This window comes from Pleurodeles waltl, chromosome 4_1 (assembly GCF_031143425.1).
Source record: "Pleurodeles waltl isolate 20211129_DDA chromosome 4_1, aPleWal1.hap1.20221129, whole genome shotgun sequence".
NCBI classification, from domain to species: Eukaryota; Metazoa; Chordata; class Amphibia; order Caudata; family Salamandridae; genus Pleurodeles; species Pleurodeles waltl.
The window spans coordinates 286,891,143-286,909,630 of record NC_090442.1 but is presented as its reverse complement, the minus strand read 5'-3'; the positions used below and the strand labels follow the sequence as shown (position 1 = coordinate 286,909,630).

The following is an 18,488-nucleotide window of genomic DNA, read 5'->3' as shown; positions in this document are numbered from 1 at the left end:
ACAAATATAATCAGGTTAAAATAATTAGTCGCAAAGCATAGGAATCAAGTTGCCAGGAAGGCTCTGTAACTTGTAAAATATATGCAACAATAAGCAAAATCTGAAAATATTCAATATCAATAAGCAATATCTGAAAAGGGCCTCAGCAAGAGTTTGGTGGTCCCAGGACCACCATGGTGGAGGTGGCAGTCATCGGTCTGGTGGATGTGACCACCCTATTAAGAGTTTGGCGGCTGTACCAACAGAAGACCGCCGGAGGACCGCTGGCACTGCCAGGGAGCACAGACCGCCACAGTCAAGAGAAAGCACAAACAGGCCGGCAGAGCCTGTGTTGCCGCCAGACCCTTTACGAGGTTGTACACCACCAAAGTAACCGTGGCGGTCCAACCATGACATATCAGAAGGTGTAAACGGTCAGTATAAGGGAGACACTCACCTGCAGGCAGCCTTACACATCTGGTGCCGCCATAGAGCCATTCACAAATGTCATGCAGCTGGTCATCGATAGACAACGAAATCAATGACACATTGGACACTAACAACCGTAAGTATACACATCTACCTGCATCACAAACCTTAAAAACAACTAGTTGCACTGTTAAACACTTCATGCGGTGGGGGGCACGACATGGGCAGCAAATACAAATCTCAAATAACACATTCAAAAACATACATCAACACAGACACGTACCCAGTCACAATACACACACTTTGGCCAGCACACACACTGCACTGCAATACTACACAAATACACACAGCCACACAGGTCAGGTACAGGGAGACTGAAGACTACACAACATTGTCACTCACATCGACAACACACCTACAGCACACATACAAATACAGTTCATACACTCACATTTACCACTGGCTAGGGACTGTCCTTACATATAACACATATATGTATTGACATGCAACACAGATAACACCACGACTAGACAACCCTGCAATGGACACACATCACAGCACAATGGCATGCACAAAACACAGAGGGACACACAGACGAAATGGACACATGCACAGTCTAATGCAAGCATTGCTAGCACAATTTAACACACACCACGTCTGCACAAACAAAACTCAATGACACATTACATGTATACATTAGTCATATCAGACCTTACATGCCCACATTGGACAACACAAAAATAAATACCACCATTGCATTTACACACACATACCTATACACACAACATATACCCTTCTCTTGGGGGACAACAGCACTGCACACAAAATCACATACTGCAAACCACAGCACATGGAGCAGCAAGCAGACTGAAAAGCACACAACTGGAGGCACGCAACCAAAGTCACTCAGGACCAACATAAAGCTAGAAAAGGAATTGCAGGACAAATGTATACCCCCCCAAAAAAACTGCTTGGGTTTCATAAATAGAATTATATTAAAGTCCAAAGGCCATTGACCAGTCCATCTGTATGGTCCCAAAGGTATTGCATTATTGTGCCAAAACTTGACTCCTAACTGCCAGGGAACCTCCACAGGAAGAAGAATCAAGGGGGCAGGCAGGCACCTCCGGGATTATCTGGGGGTAGGGGTGATCGGATTTGGGAGGGAGGGGTGTTTGGGCTTGGAAGTGGGTGGGGTCTTCTTCTTGGGAGGGGTGGGCTTCTTTGGGTCTTCAGAGAGGAAGAGGCATGGCTACTTGCAAGGGGGCATGGCAGTCCTTGGACGTGGAAGGGACTGCCTGAGTGAGGTCCTTCTGGGTCTGGGATGGGGGTGGGAGGAACAGAGCAAAGGTTAAGGTCAAACAAGAAAAGTTTTTTGGACACACAGGATGGTCATCAGAAGGGGTTGGGATTTGGAGGTCTGATGTGTAGGTGTGGATGCTGTGGGTGCATTCTTATGGGAGGTATGCTTACGTGTGGTGGATGTCTGTTGGGTGGGCGAGTGAGAGTGTTTATGTGCCTTGGGCTTAGGGGGCTGCAGGTGCTGGGGGTTCTGTGGTGGGTGGGTGTCTGTTGGGGTGGTGACTGCAGGTATGGTGGATGTGGTGGATGTATGTGTGTCTGAAGTTGTGGTGTCTGAGGATGTGGTGGATGTCTGGGGGTCTGCTGGGGTGGTGTCTGTGGGAAGGATGGGTGTGGTGGCTGTGCCAGTTACTGTTGTGGTGGTGTCTGCAGGTATGCTTGATCTTGTGTGAGAGATGCCGTGGGTGGTGGGGGTGTCAGGGGAAGTTGAGTGTTGCTGTGTTTGTGGGTGGATGTTGAATGTGTGTGTGCCAGTGAGTCTTGTGTTTGTGTGTGCTCCGTTTGTCTGTTGAGGTGGATGTCTGCGGATCTGTTTATGTGCTTTGGATGTGCTTTGGATAGGAAGGGGGGATTTGGACTGGGAAGAGTGAGGTTGACGGTGGGTGGGGGGTGACTGACTGCTGGCAGTGTGGAGGCCAGAGCCTGAAAGATCTTTGTAGGCCAGCTACTGCACCATGAATGCCTTCCAGGAATGCATCAGTCTGTTGGAGAGATACTTCTCCAAAGGTCAATAGCCTCCTCATGGAGGGCAGCAGGGGTAGCAGGGGCAGAGGTGCCAGTGGCAAAGGAGACACCCACCCTCTTGGGTGAGCAAGCACAGCCAACTACGTGGTGAGCAACAGGGAGGGCGGTGATAGAACAGGGCTGGCAGACAAGGATGATACTGGGTGATTACCCGATGGGTCCGCCACCACTAGGGACTGGCCACTGGAGGAGGAATCCGATGACGATATTCCGGCCTCCCCTGTGGCTCTCCCTTCACCCTCCGGGCCACTGGGTCCCTCTGTGTCTGGGTGTCTTGACCAGAGGTCTTGTAGCCAGACGCTTCCCCACTTGACTCAGCCCCACCTCTTTTGCTTGCCTGTGCTGATGCTGCAAAAAGAAAAGAGAAATAGTGTCATAACATGTCCATGATAGCACGTCAATCACGATTCTGATTGACAAACAATACCATCATGTCAAGTAGTGTAGGAACCTGGCCTGGTGTGTGGTGGGTACCTAAGATACTTACACCTTATACCAGGTCCAGGTATCCCCTATTAGTGTAGTGTAGGCAGTGTCTAGAAGCCTAGCTCTCTGGAGGTAGCTGTGGATGAGCAGCCAAGGCTTATCTAAGAGACATGCAAAGCTCATGCAATACCACTGTAGTCACACAGCACTGACACACACGAAAGAATGCACTCAGTGTTACAAAAATAAAGGTACTTTATTATAGTATCACAACACCAAAATTACTATAGAGGCAATATTCCATTAGGAGGTGAGTGATATACAAGATATATACACTAGTTGTCAGAAATAGGCATAAGAATTATTTAGAAAACAGTGCAAACAGTGTAATACACAAGAGAGAATAGTGGCCCTAGGGGCCCACAAACCATATGCTGAAAAAAAGGAATGTGAGAGTGTCACCCCCACCCAGTAAATTACTAGAATTACCCCAGAACACCCACTTAGAAAAAAAGAAGAGAACTGCAAAACCCAGAGATGACTGCAAGACACAAACGGTGGATTCCTGAAGAGGAAGACCTGTGGAAAGAGGGGACCAAGCCCAGAAGAGACAGCAGAGTCCATTGGGGGCAGGAACCCCTACCCACCAAGCTGAGGATTGCAGGAGTCCCTCGAAGGTGAGGAAGGAGAGTCAGCACTGCATCCCTGGAGTCAGAGTCAAATTCCTGGAGAATGCATGTGATGTTCCATGCTGGAAGAAAGATTGCAGTTGGGTTTGCGTGTCTGGATTCCACCAACAAGCCTTGGCACAGGCAAAACTTGCGGTTGGTGGAAAGTGGTGCTGCCAGGGACCAGCAAGTCCCAGGAGGACTCAACCCAAGAGGGGGAGCCAGAGGGAGCCCTCAGCATCGCAGAGAGCCCACAGAAGCACAGGCAGCATGCACAGGAGTCCCACAGGATGGGGACACAGAAGGTGCAAATGGAGCCCATTCAGCACTACGAAAAGGAGCCCAACATCGCAGGAGAGCCACTCAGGAAGCTGTGCATCGTAGGAAGGAGTGCTGGGGGCTGGAGCTACAGGAAGACTGAAAAAGACACTGTGCATGGGGGCACTGGCCTGCGTGGGAAGGCACAGGCTCACATCCAGCCAAGTTGGAAAGCTGGTAGAGAGGACCATCTGGACCACTTCCGACCACCACCCCTGTTGCAGGATCGATCCACTCAGCTCAGCAGTAGAGGGGATCCACACACCCAGTTGTCGTTGCTGTTGGTCCCTGCAGAGGCAGGGGAGTGATTCCTTCACTCCAAGGGAGATTCCTTCTTTGCTGTGCAGACTGAAGACAGGCTGTCCTCAGAGGATGCACGACCAGGGAAATGTTGCAGAAGCTGGAAGTAGCTGTGGAAATAATGTTGCAGGCAAAGTCTTTGTCTTCGTTGCAGATTGTCAGGTCCTGGAGAGTCCATTTGCAGATTCTTTGGTGAGAAGTCGAAGTAAGGGATGCAGAGGAATCCTGCTGGAATCTTGCAAGCTGAATCTGAGGAACCACCCAAAAGAGAGACTCTAAATAGCCTTGAAAGGGGGATTGGTCACCTAGATGGGGGGACCACTTATGAGGAGGGGGCTCTGACGTCACCTGCCTGACCTGCCCACTCAGTTGCTCCCAGAGTTCCCTGCCAACCTTAGATTCAAGATGGCAAAACCCAGGGGCCCTCTGGAGAAGCTCTGGGCAACACCCCTGAGGTGGTGATGGACAAGGGACTGGTCATTCACCTTTCCATTGCCCAGTTTTGCGCCAGAGCGGGGAGTGGAGGTTGCTGAACCGGTGTAGACTGGTTTATGCACGGAGGGCACCAAATGTGCCCTTCAAAGCATACCAGTGGCTTGGGGAGGCTACCCCTCCCAAGCCATGTAACACATATTACCAAAGGGAGAGGATGTAACATGTCTCTCCCAAAGAAAAGTCTTTGTTCTGCCTTCCTGGGCTTGAGCTGCTCAAGCAACAGGAGGGCAGAAAGCGGTCTGTGAGGTGGCAGCAGCTGGGGCTGCCTGGAAAACCTCAGAAGGCTGTAGGAGCAATGCTGGTGGTCTTCTAAGGAGCCCCCAGAGTGCATGGAATCATACAACCAATACTTGTATTGGGATGTGATTCCAACATGTTTGATACCAAACATGCCTAGGTTCAGAGTTACCATTATGTAGCTGGACATAGGTAGTGACCTATGTCCAGTACACACATACATTGGCATCTCTGCACTCAAAAAGTCTAAGAAAATGGGTCTGGAATTTGTGGGGTTACCTCTGCTAGTGCAGGGGTGCCCTCACACACAGGTACATGCACCCTGCCCACTAGGCTGAGAGGGCCTACCATAGGGATGACTTATAGTGACCTGGTGCAGTGACCTATAGTGAAAATGGGTGCATGCACCCTGTTCATGCAATGGCAGGCCTGCAGAACCCTTTGCATGGGCTCCCTATGGGTGGCCCAATAACTACTGCAGCCCATAGGGATCCCCTGCAACCTCAACCATATACTAGGAGCTTACATGGGGACACCAGTATGCCAATTGTGGGATGAAATACAGAGTTATGGGAGAGAGAGCATAATCACTGGGGTCCTGGTTAGCAGGATCCCAGTGAACACAGTTAAACACACTGACATCAGGCAGAACATGGGGTAACCATGCCAAGAAAGAGGGTACTTTCCTACAAGTAGGCCCCAGCAAAACCTTACACCTAAGGGGGACATACCTGTGTCAAAACATATGCATTTCGGAACGTTGCCCAGAGAAAAATCAGGATCTCAGACAACTACAATAGCATGGCTGAATTTTGCAACTACAATAACCACACAAACAACTAGAAGACCACTCTATCCTCAAAGCTGTGCCATATGCAGCAGACCTAAGCTAACATTTGGCAAATATTAGTATCCCATTGTAAAGTCCATTCCCACAATTCACACACAAGGTAATGCACACATCTATTTGACACATACATAATGTATCAGCAGTTAGAAATTATGCAATGAAATCCTGCTATGTTGATTACAAAAATGCAATATCCTAGTGTAGGTGACATGGAAATACCCATGTCACACTGAAAACATTTGAACAATGTACACTTCAGCAATTGACACCTGTCCCAATAGAGTCAAGGAGGTAGTATCCATGTTACTCAGATAGACCTCACATGTGCCATTGAAAGGGACAACATTGACGTCAGGGAGAGATGTCTCCAGAATACACAAAACAATGAATCAGTAAGCCCCAGGATAGTCACCACTAATGTCTGACACCCATAACAATGACATTATCTGAGTGTTTCTGTAGTAACCATCTCTCCTTTGCATGCTGGAGAGAGACAGAACTTTCAATGACTAATCTAAGGACCTCAACCTGTTGTGAAATGAGAAGCAACATCACTACACACATCTTGGACATGCCAACCCTGGTGTCTGTCTGTGGATGAATGCCTGGACCCAAACACATGTGATGTCAACATCACTGCAAGTCACTCCATGATGTATGCCAACAGTCAGGGCACAATCCTCAACCACTACACATTTGCTGTGTACTTTTCTACATGATTCTACATTAAGGACATTAAGGCATAGATAAACACAGAGTGGTTCCACAATCGGTGCCTAACTGTCATGCCCCTCATTGCTACTGCAGTTGTACATGCCAAATGACTTACTATGATGCATGAAGGTATTCATCAGATATTAAACAGTGGTGGCACAACATGAAATGTACTACCATTGTAACTGTATTATTCCACAAACCGTTTGCCATGCACATATATGTGAGGGAATACAGACATCATCTCATTAACATGGGTAGAACCTGCATAAAATTGCAGGTCAAGAAGGTTTCCTAAAGACAAAGGGCACATGATGACATGTAGGCAAAAGGAATGTTGGCAACAGTAATGGGACATATTGTCAATGGACATTTCCCACTTACAATGGGAAAGTAGTTTGCTACATCTGCAAATAATTAGCCATGACACATGTATGATGGGCACCTACACATCACAGACTGCAGTGAGGCACCAGCACCTATCATATACTGAAGATAACTGGCTTCTGGGTGGCAGATGTGTACATACACATACACCCAGACACATGGAAGAGAACAGTGGTCCATAATCTACTTACGTTTGGCCTGTAACATTTAGGGGTAGTGGTTTTTAGGTTAGAAATTACACACACTACAACAAACTACATGAATGATCACTGTACACAGCCATTTGTGGTCCCTGCAGAGCAAGTGGTTTGAGGTCCCCCCCGTTTTGTACTAAGTCCCAGGGTCAAAAGGAAAGGCACACCAGTTTGATACACAGGGCATGTCAACAGAAAAAATCTCCCATCTATTGTGTGACACATGGCTCATCCCTAATTCTCTGGGGGAGCAGTCAGTACCTCACTCAATCACCTGGCAATAGAACAGGCAGGAATCTGCTGTGTACTCATCCTCTTGTGGCTGCTGTGTTGCCCTCAAACACCCATCAAGCTCCAGGTAGGCTACCGCCAGAATGCGACCATTAGTGGGGTCATGGTCTGATGGGCACCCTGCCCACATTGGGAAGACAGCCCCAGATGGGCCTCCGATCTTCTGGGCGCAGCGTCTCCGGCCCTTTCACCTCTAGCGACAGTGGGAGCTCCGCCAGTTATGGACCCCCGGGATCCCCACATTCTTGCCGATGGCTCTGCATATCCATTTCTTCAGATGGGTGTTGACCTGCATGGATTCAAAAGACAACACAAGAAATTATGTCCGTAAGTCCCATCCAAAATGACTATCACATACATGTCAGTACACAAAGCTAAGAACATCCTGTTTTGCCAAAACTGCCCAAATGTGGCATGTATGAGCCATTAAGTACAGGGACATGACTACAAACACCTCCCAATCTGTAGACCAACCCACCACCCTGCTCAGGAGCTCCATTGACTAGGTAGGTCAACTGACATCTTGTGGGACATGCTCTAGCAATCTGGCTTCTGAAAGGTAGACTCCTTAGGCATGAACGCATTAAAACACTCTGTGAGAATGATTCTCTGCATACAGTTCCTACAGGCTATTGCCAGAGTACAAACTCAAACATTACACATGGGTAACAAGGAAAGGACTGGCATGGTGGGTACAGAAAGTGTCTACCCTGTCCATTTGAGGACATGTGGACTAAAAAAAGCATACTCATGCTGCTGCAGGTGGTGGGGTTCTGTGTCATGTACCTGTGCCACAGAACATGCTTTTGGACATATGTGTCCATCCTACAGTGATGGCATCCAATAAACAAAGCATGCATTGTCCATCTTCTGCCATGTGACCAAGCTACCGAGTCACATATAATGGGTTCCCAGGACCCACACTGTCTGCATTGTGGGACTATCATTTATGCAGTAAGCCTGCGAAGGACAAATTTGACCTGTATGAAGGTGACAACAGGGCTGTGTGAGTAAGGAACCTGTCAGGGGACAAAGCCACACATTGACAATGACGCCAAGTGCAGACTGGTCACAGATCATTAACTCTAGCCTAAAACCATTTCCATACTCATCAGGGAAAGTCCCTCGATAAGCTGCATATTAGCACAGAGCCTAGATTTGGCCACATAACAGGATCTACTGGGATACAGGGAGTGGACACAGTGCCACAGTTGCATAGCCAAAGTGACTCAACACCAGCCTATGAAACACCTACACAGCTACATCCGGTTTCCTCAACATGTGGATTTCGCCCATGTGAAGGCTGAGTTTTATGGTTTAGCACATATCCCACATGTGGTGGGAGTCATTGATGGAACACATGTTGCCGTGGTCCCAACGCATGGCGATGAACAATTGTACTGCAACAGAAAGAACTACATTCCATTAATGTTTAAGTTGTTTGGGGGGAACTCTACATTTCATAGCTCTGTGCCCGTTATCCGGGTTCAATCCATGGTGCCTTCATCAGGGGAACAGCGCAATCCCCCATCTGATGTCACAAATGTAACCAGAGAGGGCCTGGCTGGTCACATATGTCATGTTTTTTTGTGTGTAATGTCTGCTGCAAAAATTCTGATAAGTGGGACTCATGAAATGGGACATATGTGCTACTATAACAGGTGACTGCATGTCCAAACCATCCATGGCTGTTGACACCAGTGAGGAACCCAACTCAATGCCAACCCAACGCCAGGGGAAGCCTGCTTCAAATATGCCCATGGAAGAAAACAACATGTTGTGGATCGGGCTTTCGGGCCCCTCAAGGCCAGGTTTAGGTGTCTGGACAAGACAAGTGGAGCCCTCCTATACTCACCCAAAAAAGTGTGTAAGCCCATTGTGGCCTGCTGCATGCTCCACAACATTGTCGCTTTGGAGGGATATCCCATATATTCCAGATGAGGGGGAGCGAGCAGTGCCATAGGGTGAGAATTCTGAAATGCCAAGTGAGGATGACAATGACGAAGAGGAAGGTGAAGACTTGTGGGCAGATCTCATCAATCATTACTTTACTTGAGTGTAAGTATGTAATGTTATGTGATTACTGTGAGTGTATGAGGAGCTGTAATTGTAAAATGTGTTGAGTATGTTTTTTTCCAAGACAGGGGGATATTATGCTTTACAGCATACAGACAAGGTTTGCTTGCTACGTCAGACTTGAACATTTTACTATCTTAGTTATCTGCTTTGTTTGTGTCAGTCTCATTACAATGTAAGTGGAACTACTGAGGTTTGATATGAGGTTTTAGTCATAGGTATACATTTTCCAGCCTAAACTCCTAGTATTGTTTTTAACCAGGTACCATGCCATTCTCATGTGGGCATTTCAAAGTTGTGACATTGGCAGGTATCTGATGCTGTTCTGCCATATGCAGTGGACATGGATTGATCCAGGTAATGCTGTTTACAGATTTGGGGTGTACGAGTCCTGTGCCAATGCAGCTTGGACAGTCGGTGGGTGGAATTTTGATGTGCACAATACACTGGTTTGATGTGGTGTGGTGGTCCACATGTGTGTGATCATAAGGCCTTGAAATATGTTGTCATCAAGTGCAATTCATGCATTCTCTCTTCACATTGTGTTGACAATGAGCCTGTATGATATGTATGTACCTGTAGATATGTTTCTTTATTGCAGGCCACGGTGCCTGTGCCACAACACTGACATAGCTTTGTATCATACCAACAGATGCTTGGTCATTGTATTTAGATGGACCTATGATAAGGTACTGTTGTACTGCCCTTTGTCTGTGCCATGGCATATGTTATGGTGGCAGACCTGGTTTTGGTATGTGATAAGACTCAAGCTGGTGACAACATCCTCAATCAGTTAGCCTATTCAACGGGATGAGGTCTGACAAAGCCCTTTCTTCTGTGGTCAGGAGGGATGGTACATTGGGATATCTAGCCTGACTCAATATGGTTCAAACATTCCTGGCTATGACATTCCAGACATTTTAATAGCCTAAAGGCTGTACAGTGCAATAAAATGTTTGGTGTGGCAAGACACTTGTATCACTGTGAAGCTAGTAATACTCAGCATGGCACTATGAGAAATATCCCTCCTTCCATTACCATCTTGTGTCTTCATCATGTGCATCACTTGGGCTTACATTTCAAAGTGTGGAAAAGGTAGCAGGCAGTGTTTTTGTGATAGGTGAGTTTATTGACATAGGTGCAGGAAATAATTGAGAGATGCAACAGAAAAGTAAAATAGAAGAATCAGTCATGCTGGATGTAATCATATTAGTAGATGTCACAACATTTTAAGCCCAGAGTCCACTGTCCTACTACCATAGAAAACGGAAGGTGGTCGAAGACAGTAAACAGAGTGAATATGTGGCACACAAAGCAGTTCCTTAAGGAAGAGGTCACTTGCTGGCAGTGGTTGCTTACCATTTGCTACTCCTGGATGCTTGGGAGGATGTCCCCGTTTGCAGAGGGCGGGGGTAGTGTGGGTTCTGCTTCTACGGAGGCATAGGTTTCTGAGGCAGGTCCTTCCCCTGACAGGGCTTATTTTCCAATGGCTGCCACAGATGTTGATGTGACTGATGTTTCTTGGCCAAAGGAAGGGGTGTGGTGTTCCTCACGGTCCCTGATTAGGGTGCTGCGTATATCCCTAAACACTCCTGATAGGGAGGCCAGAATGGTGTTGGTGGCCTCCCATTTCTCAAGAGACTCACAATGGAAGTTCCTCTGCAAGTGCTTGATCTCCCTGAGTTCAGCAAGTACTTGGCCCATCATGCCTTGGGATTCTTGACAGAATCCCAAGACTTGACTGATGGTATCCTGGCCAGAACCATCCCCAGTAGCCTCATGCTGCTGACCCACAATATTCCTCCCATGCACCCTACTCCCACATGCCTGCACCTCTAGCACAGCTTGCCCCTTACCACTGGTTCCAGGACCATCATTGTTGGAGGTATGTTGCTGTGACTCAGGATCCTGGACTGGGTGCCACAAGATGGTTGTCACTGTCTTTGGGACACAGGTTGGGGAGCGAATTGCTGCTTGTGATGTAGAAGCAACCAGGCTGTGAAGAATCAATGTGATCACGGTGAGGCTCACTGGTGTTGTCTGACAAGGTTGTCCAGATGGGCCAGAACCATCCTCAACATCCTGGCGGGCTGTACTCACTGAGGGCTTTATCCATGGGGGTAGTGGCGGTCTCGAGTGGTCTTGGTGTTCCCTGTGGCAGCTAGATCTGTTGATGTGAAAGATGCAATGTTAGAGGTTGTATTGTGTTTGTACCTCCAATAGTTTACAATGACATTTGGCAAAAGGTCATGTATACAATGTATTTGCAGGTTTACCTCATGTGACAGGTACACATGCTAGCAATTGTATTGACCTGACATTAGAGTAACATGCCAATTTCATTTCAGTCAACCAGCTGCAGAATGTATGAGTTCATTCTTACTAGGGAGGATGGTCATAGACTTACATCTTGCTAGCACTGCAGACAAAACAGTGGATGGGCAGGATCTGGTTTAGATCATTTTAAGGCCTAGTTGACTGTTATGCAGGCAGACCCAGAACTTTGTTGTAAATGTGATTGTTTTCATCATGTGGTCAGTGCATGGTGAATGTGTCTTCTGCCAATACCATTCAGATGATGCATCTTAAGGTCTTTATTTTTTTGCACACAGGTTGAGCTGTCCTTCCTGTTCGCAATAGTTTCATCTTGGTGTAGCTGATGGATCTAGGTGGTTAGTCACATCACAGAGTGTACCATGATCTGTATCTTGGTCTCTCCAGGGTGGGTAAACTTTATTTGTGAGTTCACAGACAGATGCACAATGTCATATGGACACTGGCCTGGTTACTTGAGTTACAGGGACTGGCCCTCCTGGGATCTACAGTCATGTTACTCCAAGTACTACACACAGTAGACATAGGTCATCCTCTCACGTGAGTACACTTCCATTGCAAGGTGACGAACAAGGATATTTGGACAGATGCACACTGGGCTTATGTTTGGATTTGGGGTGACAGAGGATCCTGGCCTTGGCAGTCATGTCACTCCATGTACTTCATGCACTTGTTGTATGTCTTCCCTGCAGGTGTTTATACTTCATGTGTTGATTCCCAAATGAGTGCATATTTGCAAGTGTACACTGGACTGGTGTATTGAGTAACAGTAAGGGAGCCTCCTGTGAGTTGCAGCCGTGTAACTCCCTGTAGTATATACACTATAAAGGATGGTTTCCTCACCAGGTTAGTACACTTCAATTATGATTTGGTACACAAGTGTATTTTGGGAGAGGACACAGTTTTGGTGTTTGTAGTTGGAGGCACAGTGCCTGCTGTGAGTTGCAGTCCTGTCACTTTCAGCGCTTCAAAATACCTGACAGATGCCAACTCCCCCAGTGAGTACATATCATTTGAGATTTGAAATAGTGTTGTCTTCATGGAAGGGTACACTATTCTGGTGTCTGTCGTGACAGTAGCAGTGCCTCCTAACCTTAGCAGTCTTGTCAGTGCCTGTACTACACACACACTGCACTGATGTTGTCCTTCCAGATGAGTACACTTTAATGGTGGGTTCAGGGTCAAGGGTCATTGGAGCTGAGAACACTGTGTTGGCTGAGTGGAGTGACAGTAACAGTGCCTCCTGGCGTTAGCAGTACTGTCAGTACCTGTACTAGACACACACACACTATACTAATGTCATCCTTCCAGGTTAGTATACTTCAATGGTGAGTTCAGTGATAAGGGTCTTTTGAGCTGAGAACACTGTGTTAATTGAGTGGAGTGACAGTACCATTGCCTCCTGGCTTTAGCAGTTCTGTCAGCACCTGTACTACACATACACTACACTGATGTCACCCTCTCAGGTCTGTACACTCCAATGGGGAGTTGACAATCAAGGTAATTGTGAGTAGGATACACTGTTCTGGTTTTTGTATTTGTATATCAATGCCTGCTGGGAATTGTAGCACTGTCAATCTCTGTACTACACACTATACCGGGCTGTTGTTCCCCCATGTGAATCTACTTCACATGTGGGATTCCAGACCGGGTCTATGGACAAGTGGACACTGGACTGGTGAGTGGGGTGACAGTGAAGGTAGCAAACGTTGAGCCCTGAGGATGCATGAAAATACATGTTTGTGATATTTTTGTGTTGTGACTTACCAGACTCCAGTCCCTCAGGTATTCCTCTCAAGCCCTCAGGATGCAGGATGGCCAAGACCTTCTCCTCCCAGGATGTGAGTTGTAAGGGAGGAGGGTGGGACCACTGCCAGTCTTCTGGACATGCAGCTGGTGCCTGGATGCTGTGGAACATACCTTCCCCCTGAGATCGTTCGACCTTTTCCTGATGTCGTCCCTTGTGCGCAGTGTGGGGCCTATAGAATTCACTCTGTCGACTATCCTTTGTTGCATTTCCATTTTCCTGGTGATAGTAGTGTACTGGATGTGGGCTCCAAATAAATGAGGCTCTACTCTTATGATTTCATCCACCATGACTCTTAACTCATCTTCAGTGAAACAGGGATTTTTCTGGGGTGACATGGTGGTGATAAGTAAATAAGTAATGGGAAATGAACAGGTGACGGTGAGTTAATGGAGTTGGGAAGTGGAAATGGATGTGCTGGGAAATAAGGAGTGTGTTGAGGGTGTGGGATACGTTCTTAGGCAAAGTTGTGGGGTGGCCTAATCTATAGTTTGGTAATTTTTTTATGTGCTCTGGCTTGGGTGTTTAACACTGGAGATGCAAAGGATTGTGGTTTGTGAAGGGGTGTGGTTTATGGCATGCTTTGCATTTGTGTCAGGTGTGGCAATGTATGTCAGCTGTGTGGTTTTCAAATTAAACCAATGTGGTTTTGTGTTTTACTTTGTTGACCACGAACCACTGCATTTCAGATTGCAATGGGTGTCCGCCACTGCTACTTTTGACTTGTTGGGTGGTTGGTTGATGGAATGTCTATGCTGGTGGTCGGACCGCATAATTCCTGTCCTCCAGGGTACTGGCCTTGTGGCTTGTTTGTCTGGCTTTGGAGGCCCTGCCTCTGCAACTCATAATACGGTGGTCTGTATGACCACCAACATGGTGGTCTTTGGTGGCCGCCATTATGGGGGTGTGGTGGTCCGACCGCCAAACTCGTACTCAGACCCCAAGTACATAGTGTGCAGCAAATCAACAGAATCTGACAGGATCCCTAGTAGAGACCCCAAAACATTTGAGGGTCTTTTATAGCAATTTTCTCCATGAAATGGAATAGAAATCGCATAGTTAGCATGGTGTAAGCAAATGTATCAAAACTACATTCACAGTTTGACATCATAAACGTTAGAATACCGCCATCCTAGCACTAGTCCCTGAAAAAAAAAAAATATGCCTCTTCTGACCTAATGTCAATAATGGCAAGTGTCAATAATGTTACATGAGCAAGACAAAATCTCATGAATGAATAGAAAACAGTATGCAAGAGGGAAAAGCCTTGAAAAGTATCTGAAGGCTTCCTCTAAAAATTCTTTGACAACATATCACAAAACAAACAGTGCACATTTTGCTACAGGTGATATTCATGAGAAATATAAACATATGAAATTATGAAACAGCAACCATGTTAATTGAAGATGAGGACAAGGCCTAGTTAAGGCTTAGTTAGCATAGATCAGGGTAACATAGTGCTATGCATCTCAGCATTATTATTTTAATGGCAATAGACTAATACAAATAATAATTAATGATTATGGAAAAGTAAAGTATTAGCCCACCATCACTGGCACTTTAGTACATTTCTATTTCGGTGAACGTGCACACGGGATCAGCAAAATACAGTCACTAACAGTGCACGACACATACTGATTTCAGCGGGATGGCCTCCTACTGTATGCTTTACCATGTGGTCAGTGGAAATTAAATGTGAATAACAGTCAAACAGGCCAATGGATGAAGAGGCTAGCTCAAAACCCCTATATGTATGAATTCTGTTCTGAATTTGTCATTGAAAAAACTGCAAAAGTCTTGATTTTCATGAGAAAATGTAATTTAGAGTATAAAACAAAATGCCTGCAGTTCTTGGGATAATTTTGCACACTTTACAAGAATGTCTTCAGTTCCACATTCCCCCTAGCTAGCACTCTGTGCTTTGGCTATCATATATTTGTTTCTATTTTATTATTTAAAAATAACTAGTTACAATTTTTAAATCATATATTTAATTACATATCCATCAATTTCATCCCAGGAACATGTAATGATTAAAATCAGAAATACATACAACTCCTTAAGCCTTGAAAGACCTGCAAATGCTCCTTTGTGAATGTATGTTAAATCATTTCCTGCAAGTCGCCTGAAAGATATAAAGATAGAAAAGGTAAATATAACTAACTTGATATGGAATATAAATGCCATATATATATATATATATATATATATATATATATATGCATATATATATATATATATACATACACACATATATTTTTTCCATAAAAAAACAAAGGTTACAGATAAGTTATAGTTAGGAAAACTTTATTTATTATTTCCATATAAACCATGCTAAAACTACACAATTTGCACAACACATTCACATTACTATGAGACGCCCATCTAAGTGCAGTCTTACTTATAACTTACAATTTAACTTAAAACCCCACCTTGAAATTACTAGAAGCTTTGTAAACCTTGTTCTCGCCTCACTCGTCATTCTACATACTAGTGTGCATTGGAGGGCCATATAGTGAAATAGCACAGAGTGAAATGTCATAGAGTGGCATACAGTGGAACAGTATAGAGTTGTCGCGTAGGCTCTCATTATTCTAACGAGACTACTGGATTTTGAGCAGCAGAATCCCCCGCGGTGTGGGAGACTTAGTCTAACCCACTGCTGGTGACACCTGTCGCTCCAATCCGGGTTTTGCTCCGGCTAACTAGCAGTGTCTCATCTCTACCCAAGGATAAGTATGATTGGGCAGCCGAGCGCATGACATATTTGGCTTCTCATGGAAGTCGTGGTCACTCAGGTCTCATCTGGTTCTCTCATTTACCATTCAGTCTCATATATAAATGACAAACAGAAGCAGTATATGTTTCAATAATGAGTTTAATAAAACGACTGCATCTTAGATAGTAAGGCATGAGCTGCAATAACCAGGACAACACAACATGACAGTATTAAAATTGTGACGAGAAAAGTGAAGCATAAAAACAACGCTATCATATTGTCACTATTGTCAATGGACTAATCCCTAACTGGGCTAGGATAGAGCACAGCATGTTAAGCTCTAAGTCTGCCCTTTAGGTTCCCCTGGGAAGACATCAACCCCCATACCTGAGCAAAGGCCTGCGGTCTGCGTTAGCATCTGTAGCGAAGCATTCGGCAATCAGCATACAGTCGTGGTTCCCTGGCTGGAATCTCCCTCTAACGTGTAAGGGGCAAGGAAGTGTTTTTATAATAACACAGCTGATATTCTGGGAAAGTGTCCCTAAGAAAGGATGTGTATTTTATACGAATGTTGGAGACTAAACTTCTACCACGTTCACCGGCAATGTACCGTGCTGTAGCCTTGGAAAAAGCACAGAGTGATCAAGAATGTCTTGTTTGAGAACAGAGTGCTGGCCTAGGCAAAAACGTTAGATGGACGGAAATAAAACAAGACCGTAAAAATGATTATTGTAACAATAATAAGACGAAGCTGAGTAAAATATATCTAAGTTAAAGTGCACAGCGGCCTGGTGTGTTAAAATAACGTGCATGGAGCTATAACTAAAATGGCTACACAACACCCTCCCCTTGACGGTTGAAAGTGGTTCAAAGCCAAAGATATATAAATTTATTGCTAAAAAGCTCAACCTAAGATATATATAAAGGCAATGTCAATGATGACAAGTCGAAGGGACACATGAGCATCCAACATGACAATTTAAAACCTGAGCATGTGGTATAAGTCCAAATTCAAAAGGGCAAGTCAATTTTCTAAAGTTCCAATTGATTCCTGAGTCATGGATAACAGGAGATCTTCCACTTCAGCCAATGTTAAGGTCGCAAAGTCATCGCCAAGAAGGGTCAAGGAGCAGATGTGTTCCGTAGCCTCAGCGAAGACGGCATTCCGTGGTGTTCCCAGTGATGAGTCGTGAGCTACATTCTCCAAGAAGGGTAACTCATAAGTAGCTTCTCGTAGCAAACGCAACCTCAATGCGCATGTCCGGTAATGAACCCTCATCGAGAACATCAACAGATCAGCGTCCAATGTAGGCAAGCGCTGCATCGAAAGACAAACTTCTAGTGTATGTTCAAAAGAGCACCAGAGGCACCGAAACATGGGCTGCACACAATGCAAGACTGGTCTGAATGACAAAGACCAGTCACACTCCAATTGCTCCAGAAGTGTTGCACCAAAATACTGCATCATGCGTTCATGACACAGCTGCGCTGATGGGAGCACCGTCATTCCTCCTCGTTGCGGCGGGACAGCCATTGCGCATAAAAAATAGCAACAGCAAGATGCCAGCTAATGAAGCCAAAGTCATAGGAAATCCCCCGAAAATACTAGAGAAAATTGAGTGGATTGCTGATGGTATCAAACCGAATACGGAGAAGAAGGTGTGAATGAAACCAGAACCAACAGCTTAGAAAAAATGTGTGATTCCTGTTGTACTGGACGCATTAAATATTCGTCCCATGAGCTCACCAAAGTGTCTCAGAAAGTTTGTATTTAATAGGGACTGTATCTCTGCCGACGACCTTGCCACCTGAAGTGCGTAGGTCTTGCGCGCAGATGTAAGGGCCACATGCTTTTGAAACAGTAAAGCCTTGAGTCTGCTCAACTTGTCAAAATTCACATTTGAAGTAGCGATGTGAGGCCAAATGTCAGTGATGTCTTTAATTTTAGTTGGGGGAAAGAGTAAGTTCCCGCAGCATGTAACGATCTTAGAGAACGAAACATCGTAAACTATTCCGGCTCGCATGGCACAACAGTCTTCACCATTGAGGAGGACGTAGCTGTCGTTTGAAAGCACCTGGAACGTAGGTCTAATCAAGGGGACTGGAACTCCCTTCAGATAACAAGCCAAGTTCGCAGCAGAGGTATTACACCCCCTAT

At 45.7% G+C, this 18,488-nt stretch overlaps 1 protein-coding gene and 1 long non-coding RNA gene across 4 annotated transcripts in view; one reads left to right on the top strand and one right to left on the bottom strand.

Moving 5' to 3' along the window:
• Positions 1-18,488, bottom strand: part of LGR5 (leucine rich repeat containing G protein-coupled receptor 5) — a 1,160,674-nt gene that overhangs the window by 911,400 nt on the left and 230,786 nt on the right. For 2 of the 3 annotated variants that reach the window (XM_069228343.1, XM_069228341.1), the window contains exon 3: positions 15,665-15,736. The exons of the other annotated variant lie outside the window; for it this stretch is intronic. In XM_069228343.1, coding sequence (XP_069084444.1) covers positions 15,665-15,736 — 72 coding nt within the window. The remainder of the gene's footprint in view (positions 1-15,664; positions 15,737-18,488) is intronic. 3 annotated transcript variants of the gene reach the window in all.
• LOC138287689 (uncharacterized) overlaps positions 1-18,488 on the top strand; it is a 40,537-nt gene that overhangs the window by 8,835 nt on the left and 13,214 nt on the right. The window lies entirely within an intron of this gene.